This window comes from Erpetoichthys calabaricus, chromosome 17 (genome assembly GCF_900747795.2).
Source record: "Erpetoichthys calabaricus chromosome 17, fErpCal1.3, whole genome shotgun sequence".
In the NCBI taxonomy this organism is placed as follows: domain Eukaryota; kingdom Metazoa; phylum Chordata; class Cladistia; order Polypteriformes; family Polypteridae; genus Erpetoichthys; species Erpetoichthys calabaricus.
Genome location: NC_041410.2, coordinates 42,415,468 through 42,430,007, shown reverse-complemented (window position 1 = coordinate 42,430,007; position 14,540 = coordinate 42,415,468). Strand labels below are relative to the sequence as shown.

At 44.3% G+C, this 14,540-nt stretch overlaps 1 protein-coding gene across 2 annotated transcripts in view; it reads right to left on the bottom strand.

The window, feature by feature from the left end:
- Window positions 1-833: 833 nt before the first annotated feature.
- ckmt1 (creatine kinase, mitochondrial 1) overlaps window positions 834-14,540 on the bottom strand; it is a 55,642-nt gene continuing 41,935 nt past the window's right edge. For both annotated transcript variants that reach the window (XM_051920826.1, XM_051920825.1), the window contains exons 5-10: window positions 13,700-13,921; window positions 13,374-13,459; window positions 10,276-10,399; window positions 9,435-9,569; window positions 9,068-9,193; window positions 834-1,059 (exon numbers count right to left, since the gene is read on the bottom strand). In XM_051920826.1, the coding sequence (XP_051776786.1) occupies window positions 946-1,059; window positions 9,068-9,193; window positions 9,435-9,569; window positions 10,276-10,399; window positions 13,374-13,459; window positions 13,700-13,921 (807 nt within the window). In that variant the 3' untranslated portion in view covers window positions 834-945. The remainder of the gene's footprint in view (window positions 1,060-9,067; window positions 9,194-9,434; window positions 9,570-10,275; window positions 10,400-13,373; window positions 13,460-13,699; window positions 13,922-14,540) is intronic.

Sequence of the window (14,540 nt, the reverse complement as noted above, 5' to 3'; positions counted from 1 at the left end):
AGTTAGGTAGCAGGAGCTGAACACAACCAAAGCTTGACATTTTCATGATGATAGCTACCAAAAGGTCTACTTTAGCAAGTTGTGCGCACAACGGCCAGTGGACTTGGCTGAAAGCTTATGCGTTACAAATCTTGTTGGTAATCTTACCCTTTTTGTGGCCTCCTGGTCATGCACAATTAAAACTGCCCCGAATGGTGCATTGATTTCAGCAGCTTTAAGGCCATTTTTTTTAATGCAGAAGTCAAGTTGCTCTTTTTGTCCCACTTCATATGGGTTCAGGGGCAGGTGGAGACCAACGTGCTGCAGGCCCAGCCCATATAGAACCTACTAATGGGACGTCACCAGCAAGCCCCGACACCCGAGTTAGGGGCCGCTGTAACCTCCAGGAGTGTTCTCTGAGCCCAGCAGTCTGCATTGCTCAGCCCCTTAATTTTGCATTTAGAAAGAAGAATACGCCAGAAGGGTAAAATGATGTCCCGAATGTTTACAGAGCCCTGTTTAGGATGACGTGTAACAGCCTCCACAAATGAAACTGAAATGGGCTCTGGGAGAGCCTTTAGTTGTTGATACAAATTTTGCAAACACACAAAACTCCTTGCATGTCCAGTGGTCTGTCCGGTTATGTGTTTTGCGATATCGCTCCCAAATTCTTTCTTTCACTGTAAAGTAACTAAACACTATATAATACAAAAGCTTAGTACATGAAAGGCACACTAATATGAATAAAAAGTAAAAATGACAAGTACAATTAAAGGGCGGGGGGGGTGGGGACTTCTCCTCTGGCTTCTTGTGTCTCCCAGTCCTTACCATACAAACAAGCAGAGCGGATTGGGTTACAGCAGCTCGTATGTTTATTAAGCAGCTCGTCACTTTGCTTTGGGCGCACACACACTGCGTCTCATGTAAGCATGCCACCTAGTGTCACACGTTGTCATCTTTTACTTTTTATTTGAACTGGGTGATGGGCGGGGGGATTTTGATGTCTTGGCGACGTTCAAGTCTTTTTTCACAGTCAACCAAGTAGTTTACTCCATCGATCACAGTCTGCACAAGCTCCACCTGCAAACAGAAACCAAGAGAGGCTTAGCAAAGGGAGCTGCACATTCAGCTTCATCCAGCATGATGTTACAGCTCAGTTCTCACAGTAACAACCTGACACGTCCAGGCCTTTAAGAAGCCCTTTGTGTGCTCCAGAGTTTTAATTCAGGATATGGAATGGATACCATAGCTTACCTTGCTGACTGTGTTTGAACAAACCACATTATTCAGTACAAACTTTCACCAGGCCGATTTTCCACACACTCCCCTCCATTGACTTTTTTTTTGAGCACTAGGCAGCAAACAATCACAAATGGAATGCTAGCCGTTCATTCAAAACATACCAGTTTTCCCAGATTTGAATGTTTTTGGAACATGGGAGCAGATAGAAGTGCACAGACGTGTGAGAAAACTACAAAGTCCTCACTGGCTGAATGTCTAGCCCAGGTCCTTGGAGTTGACAGGCTGCACACTGTGCCACCATGGGGCTGCTTTTGCTTATATCTGTCATTTTAAAAATTGAATCCAGAAAGCAGGAATAGCCTGACCTGAATTACTAAATAAAAAAAAATGGGTTGGACTTTTTAAAACCCTCAATAAATCAACAGTATATTGACAATGGAGTGTTTAATAAGAGTTGAAGCATCGTATGTATGGAGGAAGGTCTCCATGGAGCATGAGCAGATTTCTTTGATATCTTACTGCATTCGCTCTTCCTCTCAGAAAATACATAAATCCTCAGGTTTTGCATAAAAACCATTGGGTCTTAGTATAGTAGATGGGCATGGAGTCTCGACAAAGTCTAAGTATTGTATTGTTGGAGTTTACACTATCTCACACTACTTCTACAATGTCCCTGGAGATCATCTCTGTGACTTCATGAAAAAAGTGTGGTGGGCTTATATTGCTTCAATACATGTTTGTTAAGCTTCAATACCACAGTGCCATTTTATTACTGTCTTTTGTTTAAGTCACTAAAATATCCATCCATCCATTATCCAACCCGCTGAATCCGAACACAGGGTCACGGAGGTCTGCTGGAGCCAATTCCAGCCAACACAGGGCACAAGGCAGGAACCAATCCCGGGCAGGGTGCCAACCCACCGCAGGACACACACAAACACACCCACACACCAAGCACACACTAGGGCCAATTTAGAATCGCCAGTCCACCTAACCAACATGTCTTTGGACTGTGGGAGGAAACCGGAGCGCCCGGAGGAAACCCACGCAGACACGGGGAGAACATGCAAACTCTACGCAGGGAGGACCCGGGAAGCGAACCCAGGTCCTCAGGTCTCCCAACTGCGAGGCAGCAGCGCTACCCATTGCGCCACCATGCCGCCCCACTAAAATATCAAGAATGGATATTCAAGATTGTGGTACATCTTTCACATGCATCTGTTATACAGCATATATACAATCCATCCATCCATCCATTATCCAACCCGCTATATCCTAACTACAGGGTCACGGGGGTCTGCTGGCAGGGCACCAGCCCAAGAAAGTATATGCAATATAATATATACTAATATATATATATTAGTCATCCCCTGAGGCTTCGCTCATGTAGTAGTGAAACAGGACAGTGAGGAAGGCCCCACCCACCTCTCTACTCCTGACATCACTCTTCCCCCTCCCCTCGGCCCGTAGCCTCTGTCTCGGATTAGTGCGAATATATCACTCCTGCAAACAAACTATGATTCTTAGCGCAATGAGAGAAATCACAAAATAACCGGAACGTTCAAGCAAATTATAGAAAAAAAAGATGTAAATCAGTTAAGTAGTTCTCTCGTTCGCTAACTAAGCAGAGTTAAGGTTACACCCCAAGGCAGACGTGTGAGTGAGGAGGGCCCCACCCCTGATGAGTCTCTCTCTGGTTCGTACTAATAAATCGGTACCACAAGTGAACTATGATACTTAGTGCGATGAGAAAGTCACAAAATCAACGGAATGTTCAAGCAAATTATAGAAAAAACTCCGATCTAAATCCGTTAAGTAGTTCTCTCATGAAAAGCGGGCAGACATACAAACGGGTCTAGAAAACTATAAGAAATTTCACACTTGGACCACAAAATTTTTAAAACCGTTTCTTAGTGAGCACCTATGGGCCAAGGGTAACCTACATTCCAAATTTCAAGTCCCAAGTCCTCATGGTTCGGGAGATTTTGTAATGAGTGAGTCAGTGGTATTTGGCTTTTATATATATAGATATATATATACTAGGGAGCTTTGTCCTGTGTTTGCTTTGCTCGTCATACCCCCCCCACCCCAACCTGCGCTACACACCATCGTGAAGAGGGGGGTTGAACGCACCCCAAGAAGATGCAGTCGCTCCTCTGAAACCCCCTCTTAAACGGTGATACAATGGGAAACAAATTGGGGTTTTTTTACCTCCTCTTTGCTCAATCAGCTGCTGGCTTGTTGCTGCTGCCATGCCGCGTGATCTGCATCTCGCACGGCGCTTTGAACGTTTAAAAGCCTGTACAGCAGCTGTCCTTTTGTCTCACTGCCTTGCCTCTCTTCTCCCCCAGACATCCTCAAACACTATTTAATCTCTTTTTGCTGTTCCGTTATTTCACCGAGTAATATTTTCCATTTGTTTGCGCTAATGCGATCTTTACTATCTTTTTTCCTGAGACTTTCGCATTTTCCTACTTCCATTATCTCTAAGCTGCTCTGCATGTGTATCGCGCCAACGTTTTTGAATTCTTTACGACGTTCTACTTTGTCATCTACTCTTTGTCTTTTATTTCCGGTCCCGGGTGTGGTTAAATCTCTTGACACAAAGTCTTGTTTCACGGGACATGAAAGTGTCTTTCTAAGAAGGTCACATCTTGTCTCGTCCTAAGTTTTTTTTATATAATAGAGAGTTATATAAGAGGGTGGATGCGGGCCGGGAAATAAGGACAGTTTGTGAGTTAGCAGCTGTGATAGTTTTACACTCCAGTACATTGCGGTGAATGCTGGTAACAGTCAGGCGGGCGGGCGGGCGGGCAGGTGTTCTCGTCCCATGGTCTTAGAGTTGGTGGGCTCTGTGAGTTGGCGGGCGTGGCTATGTCGTGCGTATCCCATGGTTGACTTGCATGCCCTTGTCAGCTGCTTAGTGAATTATATATATAATAGGTATAATTTCATAGTGCAAAAATAAAAGAATCAATAGCAACCTGGTGTTGGAAGTGGTGTTCGTGTCAGAGGTCCTGATGTTGCAGTTATAAAATGTAACTAAATTTAATGCATTTAAGCCCTTTTTCTGCAGTTTCACTACAGGTCCAGCCAAGGATGTGAACTGAGCAAGAGCATGGCAATGGGGGGCTGCAAAGGTACCCCAGTAAGGAGGAGTTGGGAAGTTTCAGATACACAGAAACTGCTGTGAGAATCCCTGCTACAGGACTGGAAGCGCCATTTGCTAATACTATCAAGATAACTAAAAATCATTCAATGTTTATTTAAAATGGTAACAAATCACAACTCTTTTTTGGCATCAAGGTATAATCAGGATTTTTTCATCAATTTATGGACTCAAATAAATGTTTAATGGAAAGAAAAGTTATAGACAAGGAATGACATCCATCCTGGCTGAGTGGAAAGTGGTCTATCTGGCCAGGGGGAGAGCGCTGGTGGATGGGTGCCCCTGTCAGGATGGTAGGTGTTGTCTTTGGGAGGTAACAAAGGAAGGAAAGGGGGTGACTGGCTCCCAGGGCCAGGTGTTCCCCCAGTACACTGAGTGGCAGTATTACTCTGGTGGACCTCCCATTTGGACACCTACAGAGTTGCATGGGAGATGTAGTTTTGGAGGGTGGCCCTGGTGGGATCCTTGTTGGCTAATAGGGGGTGCTGTTGGGTGGATGTTGGGTGGATACTACCAGGTCCTGATTAAAAGGAGCCCTCCACCTTTACCCAGACAAGTTGGAGTCGAGGGAGGTGGTGGACAAAGCTCACCGAGAACGTGTGAAGGGAAAGAAGAATTGTATTTTTCTGAAAAAAGAAGTCAGAGTATGGCAATTTACAAAAATATAAAGATTTCAAACCTGGGTCTATGCCGCTACAATTGTGTCTGAGGTCTGGGGCTTAGTGACACCCCCTAGTGGTCACATGTTAAAAGTTACTAATCGCTTTTACTCAAACATGCTGTCCTCAAACATTCTCATTCTCTCTACCATGTTTTCTACAAAAGCAACTCAGCTAGCACTAATAAAAATAATAAGCAGCTTGTGCCACTGATTCTGTTTTCTTTCAGTTTACACGCTCATGCAGGGCGGCACATGAAAAATAAAATCGTCTTGGACCGGCTGGCCGTCGCAATCGCGGAGCCTTGTTGTTGTGATGGGGTCAGCAGCCCCAATTGTGCATTGGTAAGGAGGCAGTGAGCCAGTGGGTACAGATGTGCGTGAAAGAGATCTGGAAGATATATTCTCTGCAACAGAGGATTAGAATAGTGGAGGTATATGTGTTTACCGGTTCTTTTAAGAAAACGTGGGACATTTTCACACAGAAGTTTCCTGGCGTAAACTTATCAGCAAAGAGCAGTATTCACGAGTTGGTGAAGAAGTGGTGTAAGACTGGGCTAGTTGCAAACTGCAAAAAGAATTGGGCCCCGTCCGTTCGTACACCTGCAGTCGTAGTAGATATTCAGGAATGGATGGCCAGAACCCTTAGAAAATCGACACATAAATCGGCACAATAAGTGAATATTTCGCGCAGGTCTTGTCAACGTGAGTTGTACTCACTATAAATGAAGCGGTACAGAATGACTTGTGCCCAAGAACTGAAGGACGACGACAAGGAAAAACTTGTATTATTTATTGCACGTGGCTTCTTCAAACAATTGCAATTGGATTTTTGTATTGCATATCTTTCATTTCATGTGCAGGCTAAGAAACGTACATCAACGGTGGAGTCTGAGATGGTTCGGTTTTTTGTGTGCCACCCAATATTAAAATCTGTGTTTTTGCTTTTTTCTTATCCTGCATGCACACTCCATGTTACAGACAGCATGGAACACTGAGGCTTAGCTAATACTGAGAAATTAGTGACCACATGCATGCATCCAAAAGCGTTGGCTTTCTCAAAAAAGTTTTGACTTGAAAAAAATATAATAGTGTGTCACACACGTGCTCATGGGAGGTTCCACCTGGCCCTGTTGACGTCACTTCCGGGTCCGAGCCTATGGAAGAAGACCTTATCAGCTCCGGCCCCTTTGAAGTCACGTCCGGGCTCAAGCCTTTGGCTGAAGACCCTTCTGAGCCCGACCCCTCTGACTTCACTTCCTGTCTTTTTCTTTAAAAGCCTCCACCTTTTCCTTATTCCCTCAATTCTGTTTTGGACTCGGTTTTGTGCACATCAGTGCTATCATTTACTAACAATTTGCAGCCAGGAAACCAATTATACGGGTGGCTGCCCCAGACCTTGCTATGGCTCTTTGTGGAGTTTGTGACAATGGTGTAATCCTTTTAGTTCAGATTTGTTGTCCTGTGTATGAAGTTCTTATTTGTACAGTAGACTAACACCCAACTCCTGCTACTTTCCAGTGCCATGAATCTCGCTCCCCTAAGTAATGTAAAATCTGTGTGCAATTTAAAACAGTTGTAACTTTGCAAGTATAAGTAATTGAAAGAATTCGTAAAAAAGGACTAGAAAGCTTGATGTATCTAGGGTTTTTTTGTCTTTAGAAGTTTTATTTTTGTCGTTTTTGGGGAACTGAAACTCCACATGAGTCTGTTGAATGTGAAAGAGATTCTCCCAAAGTTAATGCGAGTCATAGGGCCATTCTTTTTTGAAGGTTGTATTAATGCTATTTAGAAATGCTGCAAAATTACTTTATTCCTCAACTTGAACAATTAGGACTGATAGAGAATACAGTGTTTCAACAAGATGGTGCTTCTTGTCACTTTGCTTTGCATGTTAGACAGTTTCTACATGAGAAATTCCCTAACAGACAGATTGGAAGAGGTGGACAATTTTCATGGCCTCCACGTTCACCAGATTTGATTCCATCAGATTTCTTTTTATGGGGGGCTTGTGAAAATTAATGTTTATTCAACCAAACCTCGATCTTTAAGAGACTTGCAAGTGAGGTTTACTGATGTGATTGCTGGTATTTCTGAAAATCAGCTTGAAAATGTTTTCAGAGAAAACATTATAGTGGACATGTTGAAAATTAACAAGAACAATAAAAAATTGTTGAAACATCGCATTCTCTATCAGTCCTAATTGTTCAAGTTGAGGAATAAAGTAATTTTGCAGCATTTCTAAATAACATTAATATCATTAACAACACGCTGTTAAAAAAAGAATGGCCCTATGCCATTTTACACCTAAGAAGTCTACCATCGACCGCATCCTGGCACTGAGGGTTCTCATGGTTTCTCTGCAGCCTTTGTCGATTTTCGTGAAGCGTTCGACTCAGTTGATCGAGCTGCCCTGTGGGACATCCTGAGGGTTCACGGGTTGCTGGATATCATGGCCAGCCTGTACACTGGTACTGTGAGTGCTGTGCAGAGTGGAGGCAGGACCTCTGCGTTTTTCCCAGTTGATTCTGGGGTTCGTCGGGGGTGTGTTCTTGCTCCTACTCTGTTCAATGCTTATATGGACTGGGTGTTGGGCAAGGTCGTGGGGTCCAGCGGCTGTGGGGCATCTGTTGGTGAAGAAAGATTCACGGATCTTGACTTTGCCGATGACGCTGTGATCTTTGCGGAGTCAATGGAGGCTCTGATTGGAGCTCTCGAGAGACTGAATAAAAACCAACATCCAGGCCTTTAATGACCTCTTGGGCACAGCCATCAGCAGTGTGTCTGTTTGTGGAGAGAGTGTCGACCTTGTTGAGAGGTTTGCTTACCTTGGCAGTGACATTCATGTCTCTGGTGAATCTTCCTGTGAAGTCAGTAGATGGATTGGGAGAGCATGGGGGGTCATTAGGTTGGTGGAAAGGGGTGTGTGGCACTCCCGATATCTATGCAAAAGGAAGAAGGTCCAAGTCTTTAGAGTCCTGGTGCTTCCTGTCTTGCTATATGGTTGCGAGACATGGACGCTATCCAGTGACCTGAGACGAAGACTGGACTCCTTTGGTACTGAGTCTCTCCAGAAAATCCTTGGGTACCACTGGTTTGACTTTGTGTTGAATGAGCGGTTGCTCATGGAGTCCCGAATGAGGCACATTATCTGCATTGTGAGGGAGCGTCTGTTACGGCACTACGGCCATATGGCACGCTTCCCTGAGGGTGATCCAGCTCGTAAGATCCTTATTGTTGGGGACCTAAGTGGCTGGACCAGCTCAAGGGGTTGCCCACATAACACCTGGCTGCGGCAGATAGAGGGTCACTTCCAGAGGGTGGGACTGGACCTAATGTCTGCCTGGGGGGTTGCCAACCGGGATCCCGATTTGTTTCATCGTGTAGTGGGTGCGGCAACGCACTGTACCAGTGCATGCTCCCCAACTTGACTTGACTTGATGTATACTTGCAAAGTTAAAACTATTTTAAATTGCACACAGACTTTATAGACACCCTGTATAACAACAGAGAACGCAACAGGCCAATAGTACCCCAGGTACTGGCCTAGGTGGTCCTCTGTTTCTGGGCTCCAGGGCCAGTAATAAAATAGAGTTTATGTGACAAAAAGACTTCAAGTGCATGGCTACTTTGCTTTTATTTAGGAAAAGGGGAGTGTTAGCAAAGCAGGCCAAGTGGCAAGATTTATGGTAAATGGCTGTCTGTCCAGACTGCTCCTTGATTTTACAGATGCCTGTGACAGAGACAATTTAGTTAATTTTGCCTACAGTCATCTAAAGCAAGGCTTATTAAAGTAAAGGTGTCCTGCACATTCAGAGGAGTGGGACCATGGCAGTGAGACTGGTTGAGCTGGAAAGAAACATCAGCTAAAGAAAGTAAACATCATTGAGAGGCTTCTGAAATGAAAGCACAGGCCAAGCTCTTTGTCAAGACTAATAAAGTGGAGTCGCTCATCCAGAGTATCCTCCTGACAGCTTCTTTCCTGTGTATAAATATGCTTGTATGACATAGCATCTCACCTCAGACTTGCCGAGACGGTCCAAGTTTGAAATGTCAAAAGTACTTCCAACCGCAGCCGTGTCCACTCCGCCGGTTCCACGTTTCTGAAGGCGCAAGTTTTCCAGGATTTTTGAGAAACGTGGATCCTGTAGAATGTGCAAAAGGCCTGTTAAGCACATGAATGCAAACGGCACCCTGCTCTTCAAATTTATCTTAAATTCTACTTCAGATTTTCACATTTTTGCCAAAAAAACCCATAAAAGAAAAAAAATATATCAAAACTAACAAGCAAAATGTAATTTTTATTGACCAGCCCCAGCCCTGCCCCAGAGTCCAGAATCCTCTACACCAAGTAATTTCACAAGAAATCTGTGGCGAGTTGAATACCTTGCTCAGCAGAGGTAGTTTAATGTGCACGCCTGCTCTCAGTCCTGTCCCCAGGTTGGATGGGCAGGTCAGGATGTAACCAAGTCTCTCGTTCCACATGAACTCCCAGCCTTTCTCCTGGATTAGCCTTTCAACCTGCAGCAGCAGCACATGAGCATTAGCATAAAGGGCCCTGCCGCCAAGCATGGACATCAACACTTGTCTTCTAAGGAAACAGCACAGAATGAAACCAAAAACAGGACAGCCAAGCCTGGACTATGCGAGTATAAGAAAAACTCCAGGCAGGATGTGGCCTACAGCTAAGTCTGGAACTATTTAACACATCTGAGGTCAAGAATAACATTATGTGTCAGAGTACGTCTGCTGGAAAATAAACTTCCCTCTAGGGATAACAAAGTCCATCCTAAATTCTAAATGCACTATGGCCCTTAGATAAAGAGACACTTGAAACCTTCACTCTGACTTTGTATGCATGCATCAGAGCACAGTGAAGACATCAGCAGGAGCCTTTTCAATGGACTGGGCTTCCCATCCTTCTCTTGATAACAGAAGTGCGAATAAAGTGACAACTAACAATGGTGAATGGCCTCAAACTCCTGTGGCATCGCTGCATTAATGTTTAAAGTAAGTGATATTGTTTCTCTGTAGTCTACTTGTAATCCATACAAACTCCTGGCCACACATGGGAGGGAATCACATTAAAAAACTACAAAGAAATGGACACAATAAAGACACTAATGGAGAAATGGACAATCAGCCAAGTAAGTCTAGGCCTACTCACAGTGATGACTGGCCTTCTTGATCTCAGTATAATGGTGTCACCATGATGCCAATGACTCACCTCTTTGAGTCCTCTGCAGAACCTTTCAAAGACCCTCTTCATGTTTCCCCCTTTCTCCATAGATATGACACGAGTGTGGTCTTCTTCATTTATCCAGATAAGAAAAGTCTTCTCATTGTTGTGCCTATTTCATGTGTTACATATTTCACAGTTACCATCTGTTTTTTTTAGACTTGGTGAGTCCTATAAATGGCATTCTGAACATGCAGTTAATTCATCATTTTAGCTATCCACATTCTGAATCTATACTGCTCAAAAAAATTAAAGGAACAGTTTGTAATCAGAGTGTAGCATCAAGTCAATGAAACTCCTGGGCTATTGATCTGGTCAGTTCAGTAGCAGAGGGGGTTGTTAAACAGTTTCAGCTGCTTTGGTGTTCATGAAATTAACAACTGGTGGGCTAGAGGGACAACAATGAGACGACCCCCAAAACAGGAATGGTTTAACAGGTGGAGGTCACTGACATTTTACCCTCCTCATCTGTTTTTTTCGCTAGTTTTGCATTTGGCTACAGTCAGTGTCACTACTGGTAGCATGAGGTCATACCTGGACCCTACAGAGCTGGCACAGGTAGTCCAACTTCTCCAGGATGGCACATCAATACGTGCCTGCCATTGCCAGAAGGCTTGCTGTGTCTCCCAGCACAGTCTCAAGGGCATGGAGGAGATTCCAGGAGACAGGCAGTTACTCTAGGAGAGCTGGGCAGGGACATGGAAGGTCCTTAACCCATCAGCAGGACCGGTATCTGCTCCTTTGGACAAGGAGGAACAGGATGAGCAATGCCAGAGCCTACAAAATGACCTCCAGCAGGCCATGGGTGTGAATGTCTCTGACCAAACAATCAGAAACAGACTTCATGAGGGTCGCCTGAGGGCCCAACGTCCTCTAGTGGGCCCTGTGCTCACTGCCTGGCACCGTGGAGCTCGACTGACATTTGCCATAGAATACCAGAATTGGCAGGTCCACCACTGGCGCCCTGCGCTTTTCACAGATGAGAGCAGTTTCACCCTGAGCACATGTGACAGACGTGAAAGGGTCTGGAGAAGCCATTGAGAAGGTTTTCCTGCCTGTAGCATCGTTCAGCATGACCAGTTTGGTGGTGGGTCAGTGATGGTCTGGGTAGGCATATCCATGGAGGGATGCACAGACATCTATAGGCTAGACAACAGTACCTTGACTGCCATTAGGTATTGGGATGAAATCCTTGGACCCATTGTCAGACCCTATGCTGGTGCAGTGGGTCCTGGGTTCCTCCTGGTGCACGACAATACTCAGCTTCGTGTGGCGAGAGTATTCAGACAGTTTGTGGAGTATGAAGGATTTGATACCATTGACTGGCCCCCACACTCGCCTGACCTAAATCCAATAGAACACCTCTGGGACATTATATTACTGTCCATCTGATGCCTCAGACTGTCCAGGAGCTCAGTGATGCCTTGGTCCAGATCTGGGAGGAGATCCCCCAGGACACCATCTGTCGTCTCATTAGGAGCATGCCCCGACATTGTCAGGCATGCAAACAAGCGCGTGGGGGCCATACAAACTACTGAGTACGATATGGAGCTGCTGCAATGAAATTTCATCAAAATGGACTAGCCTGCCTACTGCATTATTTTTTCAGTTTGATTTTTGGGGTGTCTTTGAATTGAGCCAGGTTGATAATTTTCATTTCCATCAAAGGATGTGCCATCCTTCATTCCTAACACATCACTCAGTCCATATCAGTAGAGATAGCCAGCAGGATTTTTTTTTTCCATTGAGATCTGATGTGTTTTCAAAGTGTTTCTTTAATTTTTTCGAGCAGTTTACTTTATTTAGTACAGGGTGACAGGAAGTTAAAGTGTATTATAGAAAAGTGAGAAGCAACGCCATAACAGTGCATCATTTAATCTCAGAGCACACTCAGTGAAGTTAAGTGAATACGTCTGCGCTGGTATAGCCACTGAAATGTGCCAGCAGACACAGAAAGAACAAGCAGAATCCACAGAGATAGTTCCTGGACTTCGATTTAACACTGACCGCTGTCTAGGGCTAACTGCTGAGCCTCCATGCCTCCCCCTGATCTAAACTACTTTCATACTTTGTCTAACACAACTTTTAAATTCAACAAATGAAAGTTCTCAAAAGCTGTTTGGTCATCTATCTAAAGGTATCCAAAAGCAATTAGAAAGCAGTTTCATATTGATATATGTGCCCAGCCATATGTCGCATGGATGAAGACCACCCCCATTGAATTTCCAATGGTGCACTCTGGTGGTCAGCACATCTTAATACAGATTTGGTTTTTAGATCTTGAAGTGGACAAACCAAAAGATAATGCCCAAGAAACTGGCTTTGACGAAATTTGGAAGAAAGGTGAACATGAGGTTTGCAGGGGATAAGACAGAAAGAAGTGTGGTTTATGTACATTTTTTTTTTACAATTTCTTTTTCTTGTCTCCATTTCTCTGTACTTGTGCACATAAATGAAATAAGGAAGCCACTCTGGGTGCCACCCCAACCTGGCACAAAACAGTTAACAAAGGACTCATCTAGAAAAGCTTCCCCAAGAGGACTTCTATGCATGGTTATATTGATCCTCTTCATCTTTTCTTTTGGGTGTTTAAATAAGCTACCACCATGTATCTCTTTCCATCCAAATATATCACAACAAGCCTTATCGCAGAACAGCCCTGCATGGCAGCGGGGTCACTTTTGGGCACTCTACCCTTAATTTTTTATGACCTTTGTACATTTGGTTAATAAAAATGTGTTCATTCATTTGTTGTCCTAGGAATGTCTGACCAAGGGTAACACATCACTGGCCTCCACATCTACAGTCCAGGGTGGCCCTACTGTGGTGTGTGTGCTTGAAGCTGATTATAGCAAATGGCCCGAGGTGGTGGGCTAGGGAGAAACCAGTTTCAGATCAAACTGTCACCGGCTTAACAGAGAGGACACAAAAATCCTCTGAATCTTACCTTAGCCTCTCAAGGTAAAGTCACTCAGATTTGCTGTTTCTTTTTTCACCAGTCTCTGTCTCGCTCTGTCACTCCATTTCAACCAATCTGCTTTTCACTTTTAACTTTCTAATCCCTTGAATTTCCCTAAATTACTTACCAAATTCCACGAGCATCTGGCCAATCTCGAGCCATGCCTGCACAGGTCAGCAGTGGAGAGACAGGTTTGTCGAACAGGAAATGGTCCTGTGGGAAAGGATCAAGCAGTTACAATGCATTCTCGTCTTGTTCACTGCACACATTTTTGTGATGCTGAAGGCCTCGCTCAGGTACATGGTGAGAATCAGAGAGAACCTTATTGTACATCCAGCATGGTGTAAGTTAGCTGTTAGGGAGGGCCTTACAAAAAAATTCAGAAACCAATTTCAAACCCACTGCCCCTCAGGCCCACAGATTAAAGCACGTATACAATGCAGGTTTACTTACATCGATAAGTTGCTGCTGCTCACTATCCGTCATCTCACTCAAACGATAATAGCGGCCCGTCAGGTCTCCTCTGAGTCCACCCAGTGCGTCTGAGACCACTCGCTCTACCTCACGCCGCTCTGCTCGGGTGCAAGCAGGAGGAAGGCTCAGTCCCCGAATGCTGCGGCCTGTCCGTACTCGTGAAGACAGGACATAGCGTTCATCAAAAAATCCTGAGCGGATCTGAAAGAAATGAGATTGTTGGCACCCGGTCAGTCTGTGCTTTGGAGACCAGATCTATGGAAGACATTTTTTTCTTTCAGTGAGGTGCTTTATCCCGTCCACTCATTTTCACTTTCCCACAGATGTCAATATAAAATGCTTCCTCACGCCAGCAACAGACATGTTCTCGAACCCTGCCTCAATAACCCAGCACCAGAAATATCATTCCCTTCTGTATGGTGCACTATGGCATCTGTGCAAATTGCCTATGGGCATTTATATCATGTGCCACAAAGCAACGTCGTCATCATCTCTCCCTGGCATACCCTCTCTAATCTGACTGACCTCTAGAAGCTGGCATTCTCACTCCTCTGTTGTTCAGAAAGTGTAAAAGAAAGCTGGAAGGTGTTAAGTGTTACGTCATATGTCTATTTTGTTTCATGTTACGTTTTGCATTTCTTTTTCATTTTTTTAAAAAGTTGGAAGATTCAGAATTCAATTCTATTCTTATTTTGGTTTCATTTTTAGCGTAGCTGATATATTTTCACAATTCTTTTTTTTATTTTACAAAAACGCCTTGTTATTTCCATTTAAGATAGCAGCACCCTGCATTCAGGGATTGGATTAAAACAAACTTTGC